Here is a 14,805-nt window from a genome sequence, read left to right on the forward strand (position 1 = left end):
TGCCCCTAACAGTTTCCAAGGCACAGAATATGGTCAATGTAGACATAGACTTCTTCTTCTCCTCATACATTTATTGTAGTATTCTTCTTATGCTACAGGGCAAAACATGCTGGTGACTCATATCACACATTTTACCTTTGAGCAGAAGCTGAAAAATGACCAGAAATTGTGGAGAAGCTATATACTAAATAAGGGAAGCAAAATGTAAGAATCTAATCTCTGCTTCCTCTAAAAAAAACATTTTTTTTTCTATGTTCTATCCACAACCTCTCATTGCATAACAGCCTCTGTCTAAAAGAGGTGAGACTTCTCAGGATTCAAGATCTGAAAAATATTTATTGTTACAGCTTTACTGCACTAAAAATGGACTCACACAACAGTGAAATACATATAAATGAGCGGATTCACTTGCCCTTTCACTTGTATTGATTCAGTGCTGAGATTTACTCTGCTCTGCAATAAAGAAATATAGCTAGAGGACCCCCCAGCCCAAAGCCTGTTATTAAATAGTGAAAGATAAGTAGCACACTGATTAGCTCATACTCCTGCTTTTACCTCCTATCAGCATGTTACTTGTCAGCACATGGGCATGCAGCACAACTGATTAGCTCCTAGTGTTTCCGCTCCCTCTCTCAGTCTGAGTGCTGCTGTGCAGGGGAATATAAGAGCCTACACCAAGTCAAATTCAGGTACTTACTGCAGTTGCATTAAAAATACATTTCTTGCATTTTCGATGCATTCATAACTTCATTCATTGATGTTTTTTCAAAATATCTTTTGCAGTTTCAACTTTAATGCTTATTAATCTTATTGCCTTGGGTTACTACACCTCACTGCTCTTTGTGATGTGTCATAAAATAAAAGCCAAAGCCTTAAAAAGTCACATCCGGGTATTTTCACATTTTATGTTACCACTTTGAGGCTTTAATGCCTTCAGCAAACTCATTTTTTCATATAAAGGAACAAAAGACATGCAAAACAAAATTTTGAATTGGAGTTGCGGAAAGCGTAACCGTGAGTTATGGCAATGCCATGAAGCTGATTAGCATATTAACACAATGTAAATTTCATTTTTATGGAAAATCAAGTGTACTTTAGAACAGAAAGAGAAGATGAAAAGCAGGGATTTCTTACCATAAATTAGGAGTCTTTCAGTTGCATAGATATGTGGGTCCAGACAAAGTATACATCATAAAAATGACCTTGCTTTAGAGAATGTGAGTTGGTCAGTGGATTATAGCTGCTGATTGACTCACTGCAGGAAAACTGACCTGCCCATCAGCCCTTAATATCTGAATCAATACAGCCTTTTTCCATGCCAAATCATTCTGAATGTTGCACCAATACAACTGGGAATCCACTCCATGACTTTGCCAAGCCTATAGCAAAAACATGCAGTCTTGCATTTTCTTCAGCCAAAACAATCACTACCTTGTAATATAAAGGATTGCTAGTAAATGTTGAAGGGCATGTGGTAAAATGTCACATTAGATCTTATTTACAGAAAGTGCTATAATTCACAACAGAGACTGCACCGGATAATGGACTAAGTGGATTAAAATTCTTGGCTTGTAATAAGTATGAGTGAAATCACAAGATCAAATAGAATTTGAGGTCTTCAACAAGGGAGAAAAGCATAGACTTGCTCAAACTGGCATAGACATGCTAAACTCGGGGGGGGGGGGGGGGGGGGGTCTGTGCTTCATTTATCCTCTGCATGAACAAATATTGAGGGGTAAGGAACTCTGCAAAAAAAGCATTTGAGTTTATCTATTATGGCTCCACTAATTTTAAAAACATTATTAACAAAACACACTGAAAAAATAATGATGTCTTGTAACTCATAGGAAACATTCAGATTGCAGTTGTTTGTTTTTTTTTGTGGTCAGACCATCCACCATGACCATGTCTCCTAATTATTAAGGAAATGGTCATTTGAAAAGTAGTCTATTCTATACCAGTTATCAGCAAGCGTATTGCTTTGCCTAAGGAAAGATTAAGCATACCTTATTGCTATTGGTTATGGCACACCCCTATTCTATGCATTCTATTTAAAGTGGCTATGAAGATTCAAGGTTTCTCACCTTCATGCATTCTATGCATGAATATAAAACACCGTATATGTGCCGCAGACCCCCTCCCCTAATACTTACCTAAGCCTTATTGCGATCCAGCATTGTGCATGAGAGTCTCCGCTCTCTGCCAACTCTCCCTCCTCATTGGCTCCTGCTGCTGTCAATCACAGCCAGTGAGCCAATGAGGAGAGGGAGGAACAGTGCTGAGCCATGGCTCTGTGTGTGAATGGACATGCAGAGCAGTGGCTTGGGAGCGAGCCTGCTTGGATGCCCCCATAGTAAGTTCCTTGCTCTGGTGGCACTAGGCAGGAGGGAGAGGCCAGGAGTGCTAGCAGAGGACCCGAGAAGAGGAGGAACAGGGCTGCTCTGTGTAAAACCACAGCACAGAACAGGTAAGTATGACATGTTTGTTTGTTTTTTAATTGCCTTATGTATCACTTTAAAGCCCAATGAAACCTTTAGTTTCAGTTAGCTAAATATGAGGGGGAGGGGAACATGGAATTCAATAAAGCTTCTGTGACACTTTTCTGGTGTTAATCCCTCCTGATAACGTATTGAAAAAAATTCATGAAGCATCTGTGACACTTTTGGTTCTGACAGCAACTCGGGCACCAAATTTGGGTAGTTCTAAAGTGCGCCACTTTTACATTGTGGCACAATGAATGCGCCAAATTAAAAATAAAGTATTGACAGTTTGTTTCTACTAAAGTAGAGCTTATTAAGACCAACTCTCCTTTGGCCAACAGAGAGATAGATTTTGCAAAAGTGGCACAGCATGCTCAAAATTTAAGTAGAAGTTCTTGACAGGTACATGAATTAGACGAATGCTGCACCACTTTTAGAATGGATGAGATACACTTTTGCAAATTCTGTCTGTAGCAGTCTTTATGATCTCCTGGGATTGTGTGTATAATACCAAAAGGTGTTACAAGTCTTGAAGTTTGTGGCCAAAAGCAGCCAAAGTTTGAGTAGAAAAGCTTTTTCCCTGCCAGCATGTTGTAGAGAAGGACTCTGTCTTTCTGTGTGAAAGCAGAGGACTCTCTGAAGAGGTCAGACACACTCCCCTGCTGAGTCAGGGCTAGAGTTCTTTAATCAATTGGAAGCTGGAGCTTTTCTGACAGGTGAATTATAGATCTGACTTAGGATGGGGTTTGTCACACCTCTGCAGAGATACCACAGCTACCAAATCAGCAAAGATCCTTCCCTACAGCATGCTGGCAGTAGACAGGCTTTTTGTAATTAGCCTGTGTCTGCTTTATAAAGAAAATTAACTTCAAGGCGTTGTTCACACCAGCAGTGCTTTCTGAAAAGCAATTTGCATTCGGGTCAGAGAGCATTTGATGGGTGTTAAGGAGCAATTGCATCTCCTCCTCATTGCTTGCTTTAACCCCTTGAACCCTGCACTATCCACAACTGGGTGCATTACAGGTGGTAGTGGGGCGGTTTAAGTGCACCCCTATTCTATAGAATCTGCCCACTGGGCACTGCCCACTGAATGAGACACGGGGATAATTTTTGCTTAGTATGTGTACACACCTGGCCATTGCCATTGCAGCAAACGAGGGAGCAGCTGGAGGGTTGTTCAAATCGCTGCTCAAGCGCATGGTTTTAACTGCTCCCCAATCACTAGTATAAACAAGTCCTAAGACTTTTGTTTTGATGCATCTAAAATGTATTTAGCTGATAAAAACTGAAAGTTCATATGCATTTTAAAATAAAGGTAAATCCAAACAATGTTAAACCCATTGAAATCTTATATAATCTTTAACATGTTGATGTTTTACAAAAATCATTTTCAATATTTTTAGAGTTGCAACTTTCATTTAAAATATGTGTTCCTTATTCAAGCAGTTATAGGGTGACAACGCTCTGTACTGGTTTCCCGATTGCTCCCCTATTTTGTCACCCTGTCACATTTCCTTCCAGTGAAAACTCATTGCACAGGCAAGGTCTGCCATTGTCATTATCATGAAGCCTACTCTGAGTAATGACATGTAGTCAGTGCTGGACATCATGCATGTAGTTATTACCTGGCTACAGCAAATCAGCAACACTAAAATTTAATAAAGGGTGAAAACAATATATTCTAAAAGAAAAAAAAAGCATGACTGTTGCTTTGGATATACAAAAGTATTTTGCTAACTAAATGTCATTCAGTTAGTATTTACATATATAACTCAATAACTGCTATATCTATATACAGTATATATTTAATCCTGACATAGCTATGACCAATGAACCCAGATTCCTCCTAGCTGCCACTGAACCTCACATGTCTGTACTGTGTACAGGCTTCACTAGGCATAATTTAGTTCTTTTCATCCTGTGTCAAGTACAATGACTAAGAAAAAAATCCAATATAATGTCATTTAGATAACCATTTGTGTGTTTTATTACCAGGGAAGAAAATTGTACTGATTTCTGTTTCAGAAACTAGATGAAAGTGGATGCAGCATCAGTTTGTATTCATCTGGAAAAGTGTTGCCAAAATAGGTGAATTAAACTATTAACAATATTTGTGCTCTCATTTGCCAAAGGCACCTACCATATACTGTTTGCTAACTCTACCTAGCACATAAAAAAACACATGGCAGTAAAAGTGTTAAGTATACCATTTCATTTCCCTATAAAGATGCCACATTGGGATCAATGACCTGCCATACTGTTGGCTAAAGCTAAGAGAGTCAGCTGCAACTGCAATCCCTAAGAGAGCTGTCAGTTCCCTGGGGCCAATTCAGGGAAACTGGAGCAAAAGTGTTCCTCCTGGCAACCCCTGAGTTTCATCTCTCATTCTAGGAAAGCTGAAAGAAGAAATATGGCCGATATGGGTAACAGCTCAGCTATTTTTCCTTTCCCAATAAATCAGCCCACTGTTTTTCATTCTTTCTGCGTGATAGTGCTGTAACAAATATAAGTCTTTGCTATATGCAGTTGAATAACCTCAGTATAATCAATAAACAAATTACCACAAATGTACAATTTTATCTTTTTTCCTAGAAGGTTACTTTTTGTAAATGTAATAAATTCATTCATTATTAATGCATCTTATAAAATATAGGGACACATTTAACTCGATTTTGTATACTCTTATTAGCTGCAGTGGGTTCATACATAGCACAGCTCTAGTTGGTGTTTTAAAACAGCCCATACATTTCCTATAGACATAATCAAAGCGATTTGCAAACTTAGCAATTCTGGCAAATCTTGATGGCCTAGATTCATAAATGGCGTGCTTCTCTGAGGATCATAAAATCTGCATTTATTCAGGCGGAGTGAAAATTCATAAATTTCACGTTGGTGTCATTTACACAATTGATTAAGCCATTTACTCATATCTACTTTCTTAAACACTGAGAAAACATATTGGGGGGGTGGATTTCCTAAAACTGTAGCATTCAGTTGAATGGGGTTGATTTACTAACACTGGAGAGTGAAAAATCTGGTGTAGCTGTGCATGGTTGCCAATCAGCTTCTAACTTCAGCTGGTTCAATTAAGCTTTGACAATGAAACCTGGAGGCTGACTGGTTTCTATGCAGAGCTGTAACAGATTTTACACGCCTCAGTTTTGGTAAATTTCCCCCATTAGGAGAATTAATCGTAGCATTCGCTCTTATGGAAAAATAGCAAGCGACCGAGTGCCACTACTTATTCTCTCATCGAGGTTAATTTACTAAAACCGGAGTGTAAAATCTGGTGCAGCTCTGCATAGAAACAATCAGCTTCCAGTTTTTTTTTCTCAAAGCTTAATTGAGCAAGCTGAAGTTAGAAGCTGATTGGCTTCCATGCACAGCTGCACCAGATTTTTCACTCTCCAGTTTTAGTAAATCAACCCCATTCCAGGGAGTGGTTTTTCTCCCGCTGCTGCACTGATAGTTTAAAAAGTTTGTGCCGCAATTCTCCTATATTCTATTAAATTTCCCCCATTGCCTGGCATTGCAGATCTTCGAAAACAGAAGTTGCCTGACCATCACATTGATCCTCAGACTTTACCATTTTCTAAGTCAGACCTGGGACAACATGCAGATCAGAAAAGTTGGAAGAACTAATCTACATGTTTGTTTGCATTGCCTCTGAGCAATTCGGCATAGCAGCCAGGCAACTAGCATTTTTTAGAAGAGGTGGTTAGCAATGGCAACCTCCACACTGTTACAGGTGTTCTTTAACCATTGCTCCTTATTCATTATTGTTTTCATATCAGTGCCTCTGAGTAGTAAAGCTATTTATTCTGCAAAGCAGCCAGTCAACTAGCAATTTTAGTAGAAGAGGTTAGCAATGGCAATCTCCACACTGTTACAGGGTTTCTTTAATCACTGCTCCTTATTCATTATTTTTTACAGTAAAATACCACATAGGAAGAACAGACCATAATAAGATCATTGTATGCATTCAAGTGGTTAATGAACGATACTGGATTCTTATTACTTTTATTTATATCATATAAATTTCGAGATGGATGCATATTTTAAAATCACCATCTCTCCACCTAGAAGGTCAAAGGAGCTCAGTGACCAGAATGAGACAAATTGTTAACATGGACAGAGTGGATTTTTAAAAATTCACTCATCTCTATTGACGACCTCTAGGTAGCACCTTAGGTGCGCCCAGCTGACCTATAAGGTGCATAAAGCCTTGACTGGAGCTTGATGCAGAACTGTGCAAGGAAGCATATCAGAAAAAAGAGGCCTCCAAGCAAATGTCTCCTGTACACTGTTTAACCCTGTCTCTGTACTTTGGATAAAAGAAAGGAGCCTGGAAAAAGCAGAAGATGGCAAATGCTACAAAACAACCATCTTAAAAAATACTACTCCAAAGTTATCCTGTATTCAGAGATTCTAAGCGCATGTTCTAGGTGCTTTGAAGTAGAGGTATGAGTCTGTTCTGCGATAAAGGTGCTTTGATGATTTTTGAGATCACATTTCAACATTTCATAACAGGCAATGACAGCTTTTTATACAAAACTACCAAAATGGGCCCCTTCTAATTTCCCACAGTAGAAGTTTATCATTCATGGCCTACATTTACGGCTTCAACATTTTATTGATTTGTGTTAATTGATTGTAAAAACAAAACCACATTTTTCTTTGAAGTCAGACCTGGGCTGAACAACACAACACAATAAATCTTGCCACTGCTCACAGTTCACACATGAAGCCAGTTATTCTCCACCAGTGACAGCAGAATCTAGATTGTCAATGGTCAGTGGAAAACAGCATGTGGCCATTCTTCTCCCTTCACATCTAAACTGACTTGCAGAGTGGCAATGAGGCTTATCTTGACTGGTGACTAGCGGAAATTAAGGTGAGCTTGAGGTGAAAGTGAAAAGTGCTGGAGTTTACATTATATAACAAAAGCCACTAACACTGCATCCTTCTCATAACTATTAGACATTATCTCAGATATAATATGCAAATATTGCATGTTTTATATAATACAAATATAATGTGTGTATATATATATTTATATACATACACTTTTTTTAAATTGTGTGTTAATATATGCATATAACTAAAGAATATATATATATATATATATATATATATATATATATATATATATATATATATTATATATTATATATATATATAGAGAGAGAGAGAGAGAGAGAGAGAGACAGAGAGGGAGAGACAGAGAGAGAGAATACTGTAACTACAGAAAAACAAATAGCTTCTGTAGTTATATGCTTACAGTAAAGCACAGGATTCATAGAGCATGAACGTCATTATTTTAATATGCACAGTGTGATAAAGTAACTAATGTAATGGACCATAAGTACTGAAGCATGAAATATAATAACTCAGTTGGCAAATCCAAAATAGAAATTTACATAAAGGGACCTGGAAATACACATTCTCCTATAAGAGCAATCGTTCAGTGATCTGTGCAACTTCAGGCACCAGCACCCTGTAAGAGGAAAGGGGGAGCAATGTGTCATAACTATTCCTGGCTGGTATAAAATTTGTATTGGCATTGGCTGGGTATGCTGTGCCACTAGTACGCATTTGCAAACTGACAATTTGAAAATCAGCAACGATTTGCTGTACATTTAGTAACTGATTAAATTGTTATAGTCATAATTCTAAATAAATAAAAAATAAATAAATAAATCTCTTAACCAATTAGCCAAAATGGGAGACATATTTCTTCAATAGTTCTGTTAGGGGCTGTGTGAAATATTATATATACACTTTTGTTGGTTTAGCCCTGTAGGTGAATGCAGCATCTGTCTTTACAGCAGTAAGTAGTCATACATTAGGTGTAAGCCTGCAGATAATAAATACAGACATCAAAATGCACATAGACAATTACATCGTTAAGTAATCCTTAAAATATAGAGTCACAGTTATATTAAACATCCATATACATACATCAAGATGTCTATAGCACAATGCACTGGGGAGTGCACTTGCTAGGTGAGGATATTCATGTATTCTTGTACAAAAAAAAGGGCACGCTCGAGTCTAATTGGATTTCACATGCACCAGGAGCAGAATTAGCTTTCTACCTAAATACTGCATCACTTTGCTTTGAACCCAATTCCAATAAAATAAAAGCTGTATTCATTGCTAAATACCTTCCCAGGACCACCAAGCATTTACTTAGACATTAAGGAAAGAATCCTTAACTCCAAATGCCAAACCCATTATACTTCATTAAGATATAATTAGACTTGCACATGACAAGGCAGAACTGCATATTTGTACCCTTCAGCCTGCCCTAAGAGAATTGCTTTCTTTTTTATTGCCTGTGTGAACCAAATAGCATGCCAAGCTAAAGCTCCAAGCATATCGATACAGGGGTCTGTGTAAAGTCTAAGCAGGCTGAGAGCAAAGGATTAGTTGGCATTCTGCTTTAGTGTGAAATTCAGCAAGGTCTGGCCAGCCTCCAGCCTGGAGCAGTAAACAGATTAGAGCATGGTAATGGTGCTGTCAGGAGCAGTTTTCCTCTGCTATCTATTGCTTTCAGGGGGAAGTTATTTGGGCTGTACAGGCTGGCTTCCCTACAATGCAAAGGCTCATAAATAAAAGTTCTTCTAGCCTCCTTCATTGATTCCCTCCCAGTATTTCTCTGCAGTCATCACTGACCAGTTAACACAATGACTGGTCCCAATTCAGTGCAGCTGCACCTCTGCCCCCCCCCCCAAAGTAAGAGCACCTTCCCCCCCCTGTGCCTGTCACATCAGCCCATGGACCAAGCTTGTGTAGCATGGACTGGGACCATGCCATGAAGCACATCGCATGCATCATCATCTAGAGAAGGAAGCAAGGGATTGACTGTACCTTGGAAGGCTCCAGCAGAAGCAGAAGGGTGATGATGAGGAGGCTTCGAGGAGTCTGCATGATGCTGCTCCTCTGTCTGGCCAGCACATCAGCAGAGCTCCTCGCTGAACATCCTGCGCTGTCCCTGGTGCTGATCCAGCAGCCAAACTTTGGAGCCCCGCAGAAGGAGAGCAGGCTGGTGATAGACTGGAGGAAAGGAGGAGGAGGAGGAGGAGAAGAGCTTCTAAGAGAGGTGCTCAGACCTGGGCATCGGATGTGACATCACACAAGCTCTGGGGGTGCCCCCCCTGGCTGCATGGATTTTGGGGTGTTTCTTCTTAGAGGAGGATCCCTAAAAATTAACCCGAAAGGGGGGGGGGGGCTGTGATCAGCGCTTGTCATCCAGAGATCCACCTTCTACTCTTCGAGTTTCTGTTCTCCGGCTTGTCACTGTACATCCAGCTGTGTGTGTGCCACTGACAGTCTGCAGAGACGTGCGGTGCCCTCTGTTGGGGGATCGGCTCACGCCCCTTCGGTGCACTAGGGCACTCCTAGAGCCCTTGATCACTCCTAGAGTCCTAGATCACTCCAAGATCACTAGATCGCTCCTAGAGCCCTTGATCACTCCTAGAGCCCTAGATCATTCCAAGATCACTAGATCGCTCCTAGAGCCCTAGATCACTGCTAGATCACTGCTAGATCACTCCTAGAGCCCTAGATCGCTCCTAGATCACTAGGACACTCCTAAAGATCTCGGCGATGAGTGAACTTAAGAGGATCTGATGGCTGAAAGGGTTACACACAGCAATCGGGGCAGCCAAGGGTTAACCCGAGAGAAGGGTTGTTGTAGTCGCTGGGTGGATGATTGCTGTGTTCTTTTTGCTGCCTGGGAGGTGGACAGAGAGGATGAACACAATGAGCCCCGAGGAGAGGATTTCACAGATGGACAACCTGTTACCTTCTTTCCAACTGCAAGGAAAGGCACAGCTGCCTCCGACATGGTCATCAGTGGTCAGGACACATTGCTGTCCCTATAGAAGAGCCATTACACATGATGATGGTGAGATCTTCAAACCACTAAATAGAAAAAAGCACAGACTCTTCGGATTCTCCCCTCCCTTCTCTGGGAAATGAGTAAACAAGAGACTCTCAGTATTGTTACAAATGTGTATAGCAGACATTCTCAGTCAGGGCTCCTTCAGGACCTACTAAGGGTTCCTTGAACTGTGGCCGATCGACCTTCCATCTGATAGTATGGGCTCCAATGGCACTGAGGAGCCACAGGCATGACGATAGTGATTTTTGTAACTGCTTGTAAAGGAGATATTCTGACCATCAGTTTAAGGGACATTCTCCCGACTGCCACTAACATAAGGGGCATTCTTCCTGCTGGCCACCAATGTAAGGGGGGGGGGGCAGTCTACCCACTGACCACCATCAATGTAAGGTGCATTCTTCCCGCTGGCCACCAATGTAAGGGGGGGTAGTCTTCCCACTGACCACCATCAATGTAAGGGTCATTCTTCCCGCTGGCCACCAATGTAAGGGGGGGCAATCTTCCCACTGACCACCATCAATGTAAGGGGCATTCTTCCCGCTGGCCACCAATGTAAGGGGGAGGGGGCAGTCTTCCCACTGACCACCATCAATGTAAGGGGCATTCTTCCCGCTGGCCACCAATGTAAGGGGGGGGGGTAGTCTTCCCACTGACCACCACCAATGTAAGGGGCATTCTTCCTGCTGGCCACCAATGTAAGGGGGGGGGGGGGGACAGTCTTCCCACTGACCACCACCAATGTAAGTGACATTATTCCTGCTGGCCACCAATGTAAGGAGCATTTTTTCCCACTGGCCACCAATGTAAGGGGGGTACAGTCTTCCCACTGACCACTCACAATGTAAGGGGCAGGCATTCTTCCCACTGACCACCAATTTAAGGGGCATTTTTTCCACTGACCACCAATGTAAGAAGCATTCTTCCCACTGGCCACCAATGTAAGGGGGGGGGGGAGTCTTCCCATTGACCACCATCATTACCACTGGCCAACAATGTAATTCTTCCCACTGACCACCAATGTAAAAGGGCATTCTTTCCACTGGCCACCAATGTAAGTGGCATTTTCCCACTGACCACCAATGTTAGGGATCATTCTTCCCATTGGCCACCTATGTAAGGGGGGCATGTTTCTCACTAGTCACCAATGTAATGGGGGCATTCTTTCTACTGGCCACCAATGTAAAGGGGGCATTCTTTCCACTCTCCACCAATGTAAGAGGCATTCTTTCCACTGAATACCAGTGTAAGGGGCATTCCTCACCCTAACAACCCAAGTAAACAGAGCATTCTTCTCACTGTCCACCACTGTAAGGGTGGTATTCTTTCCAGTGGCTACCAATGTAAAGGAGGCAGTCTTCCTACTGACTACCACTGCGAGGGTGGCATACCTCCCACTGACCCCCAACATGAGGGACATTCTGCCCTCCAACCACTAATGTAAAGAGGGCAGTCTTCTTACTAAGCACCATTGTAAGGGGGACTTTCTTCAATCCAGCCAGCAATGTAAAGGGAAAGTCTTATCAATGTAAAGGGGGCTTTGTTCCTACTGCCACCAATTTAAGGGTAAAATTAATTCCACTGGCCACCAATGTAAAGGGGCATTCTTCCCACTGGCTACCCATGTAAGGAGCATTATTCCCTACAGTCGCCAAAATAAGGGAGATAGTCATCTTACTGTCCACCACTGTAAGAGTAGCATTTTTCCAACAACCACCAATGTAAAGGGGGCAGTCTTCTTACTGACTACTGCTGGTAAGGGGGAAAATGCTTCTCACTGGCCGCCAATGTAAAGGGCATTTTGCTGTTCATTTACCAATGTAAAGGGGCAGTCTTCTTTCTTACCACCACTGTAAGCAAGTGCATTTTTCCCACTGGTCACCAATGTAAAGGGATCGTTTTGCTTACTAAACCCCTAAGGAATTAATTTTAGCAAGGGTTCCCTGAGACCTGAAATAATTTCAAGGGTTCCTCTTAGATAAAAAGATTGAGAAAGGCTAGTGTGAATGGTGTTGGTCAACACAGCAGAACAAAGAGTAAGAATAATTTGGAAAGTGCAGTATCCAGAAGCAACCAATTGTATTTCATATTACTACAGTAAAAAAGGCAGAACAATTGTAAGTAAATGTAGATTTATGTTCTACTTACATTATTTAAAAAGGACACAGGAATACTCACTAAAAACGTGTAAATGTTTACAGTGAATAATAATGTGTAAATGTTTAGAGTGAGCATGCACTTTGTCCACAGGGCTGAATCTATCCTGTCTAATGTGGGGCTGCAGCAAAAAAAATCAGAAGGGCAGAGGATGGGGGGTCAGCAGGGCAGTGAACAGGGGGTCAGCAGGGCAGTGGATAGGGTCAGCAGTTTGTATGGCAGCTTACAGAGGCCATTAAAATGTAAGGCAGTGAACAGGGGGCTGCTGGGTGGAGTAAAGAGTCAGCAGGGTAGTATACAGGGGTCAGCAGAGCCGAGGATAAGAGCTAGCAGGTTGGCAAGGCAAAAAAATGGGAGTTACTTCTGGCAGAGCAGAGGACAGGGGTCACTGCTGGCAGGGCACTGAACACAGCTCCTTCTCCCATCCCTGCACTGTACACAGCCTGGGCACAGGCATCAGATCTCCTCCTCCCCATACAGCACATAGCTGACATCAGATTCCCTTACACACAACCATGATCTGCTCAGCATGTAGCTGGCTACTGCAGTTGTGCTGCCATTCAGATCAGGGAATTTCACAGGTCAGAACTGCAACGTAGCCAGCTATAAACCATGCAGATCATGGCTATGTAAGGAAATCTGATATCAGCTATGTGATTTGTGGGGAGGAGGAGTGCTGCTATCTTTGCCTAGGCTATGTGCAGTGCAGGGATGGGAGAAGGAGTTCACCATAGTTGTCAACATTTTAAAAACATTTCTATGGTCATCTTTTTTGCTGTCTGTTCAGAAAAACCTTGTAGATGGAGAATATGGGGCACTCATTTAAAACAGGTGTTGTTTTACAAGCAGCATATCAGTAACCTTTATGGCATACTTTAATTAAACATAAACAAGAAAGCTGTACTTATGATAGGGCAACATAGTATAGTGGCAGGTTAGGGTAGTCTAGGGGCAGGTGAGGGCAATCTATTGACAGGTTAGGACAGTATAGTGGCAGGTTATGGCTGTATAATGGCAGGTGAGGGCAGTTGTAGTAGCAGATTAGGACAGTATAGTACCAGGTGAGGGCACTATAGTGGCAGGTTAGGCAGTATAGTAGCAGGTTAGGGCAGTATAGTGGCAGGTTAGGGCAGTATAGTGGCAGGTGAGGGCAGTATAGTGGCAGGTTAGGGCAGTATAGTGGCAGGTGAGGGCAGTATAGTGGCAGGTTAGGGCAGTATAGTGGCAGGTGAGGGCAGTATAGTGGCAGGTGAGGGCAGTATAGTGGCAGGTTAGGGCAGTATAGTGGCAGGTGAGGGCAGTATAGTGGCAGGTTAGGGCAGTATAGTGGCATGTTAGTTCAGTATAGTGGCATGTTAGTTAAGTATAGTGACAGGTGAGGGCAGTGTAGTGGCAGTGAAAAATATAAAGAAATTCCTCTTGCGCTTATATGGAGTGGTACCTATACAGCAAAGCAGCTGACACTCCAAACTGATACCTTAACAGTGAAAAAATATAAGTTAATATATAGCGCAGCGCTAAATCAATAATGTCAATAAATCAAAACATGCAAATAAATTATCAACCCAATATTAAAGTGATATAACTCACAACACTCTATACATAAATAAAGTGCAAAAAAGTGCTCCAAAAAAAGTGTTCACAAAAGGTGTAAGCTGAGGTCCTTAAATAAATCTCCAATGCGTGCAATAATTCACACTATGAATATGAAATGCATTCTACAATAATAATTAAAGCAAACCCCCATTCATATAATACAAATCCCCTATATAAAAAATTACACTCTCTGTGACTAGTGTTGATGTGGCCAATATAAACTATAAATAATCAGTCAAGAAAAATCTCAAAAGTCCATAAATAATCCAAATCTTGCTCCAAACATCAAAAAACTCATACAGAATGATAATAGTGATGATGTCTGTGAAGGTGTCAGTACACTTATCCTCCGTGGCTAAAATGCCCCCTCACCTCCACGCTGCGACCCAGTGGGCCACTACGCCTCCAGGATCACTCCTAGATCCTTCTCCAATACGGGCTGATATCCTTAGTACTCCACCTGTAGTCCCCCTCTTAGGTTGGAAATAAGTACTCCTGGCCTTCCAGGATAGATAAATCAGCTAGATATGCCCCTCACCATGGATCATGGTGAGAAAGAAAAAGATCCTCCATAGTGTAGGAATTAGGGTAAATAAGGCTCTTTTTATTAAGTAATAAAATGGCCACTCACTTTGTTGAAATCGTGTACAATCACATAAGAAACCT

The 14,805-nt window shown here is 41.6% G+C and overlaps 1 protein-coding gene across 1 annotated transcript in view; it reads right to left on the reverse strand.

Moving 5' to 3' along the window:
- OLFM3 (olfactomedin 3) overlaps nt 1–9,980 on the reverse strand; it is a 340,444-nt gene extending 330,464 nt beyond the window's left edge. The window contains exon 1 of the mRNA XM_089686595.1: nt 9,354–9,980. Coding sequence (XP_089542721.1) covers nt 9,354–9,413 — 60 coding nt within the window. The 5' untranslated portion in view covers nt 9,414–9,980. The remainder of the gene's footprint in view (nt 1–9,353) is intronic.
- Between the last annotated feature and the right edge of the window lie 4,825 nt (nt 9,981–14,805).

Source organism: Staurois parvus, unplaced genomic scaffold, assembly GCF_062004578.1.
Source record: "Staurois parvus isolate SC_StPar_1 unplaced genomic scaffold, SC_StPar_1.0 ptg000402l, whole genome shotgun sequence".
NCBI lineage: Eukaryota > Metazoa > Chordata > Amphibia > Anura > Ranidae > Staurois > Staurois parvus.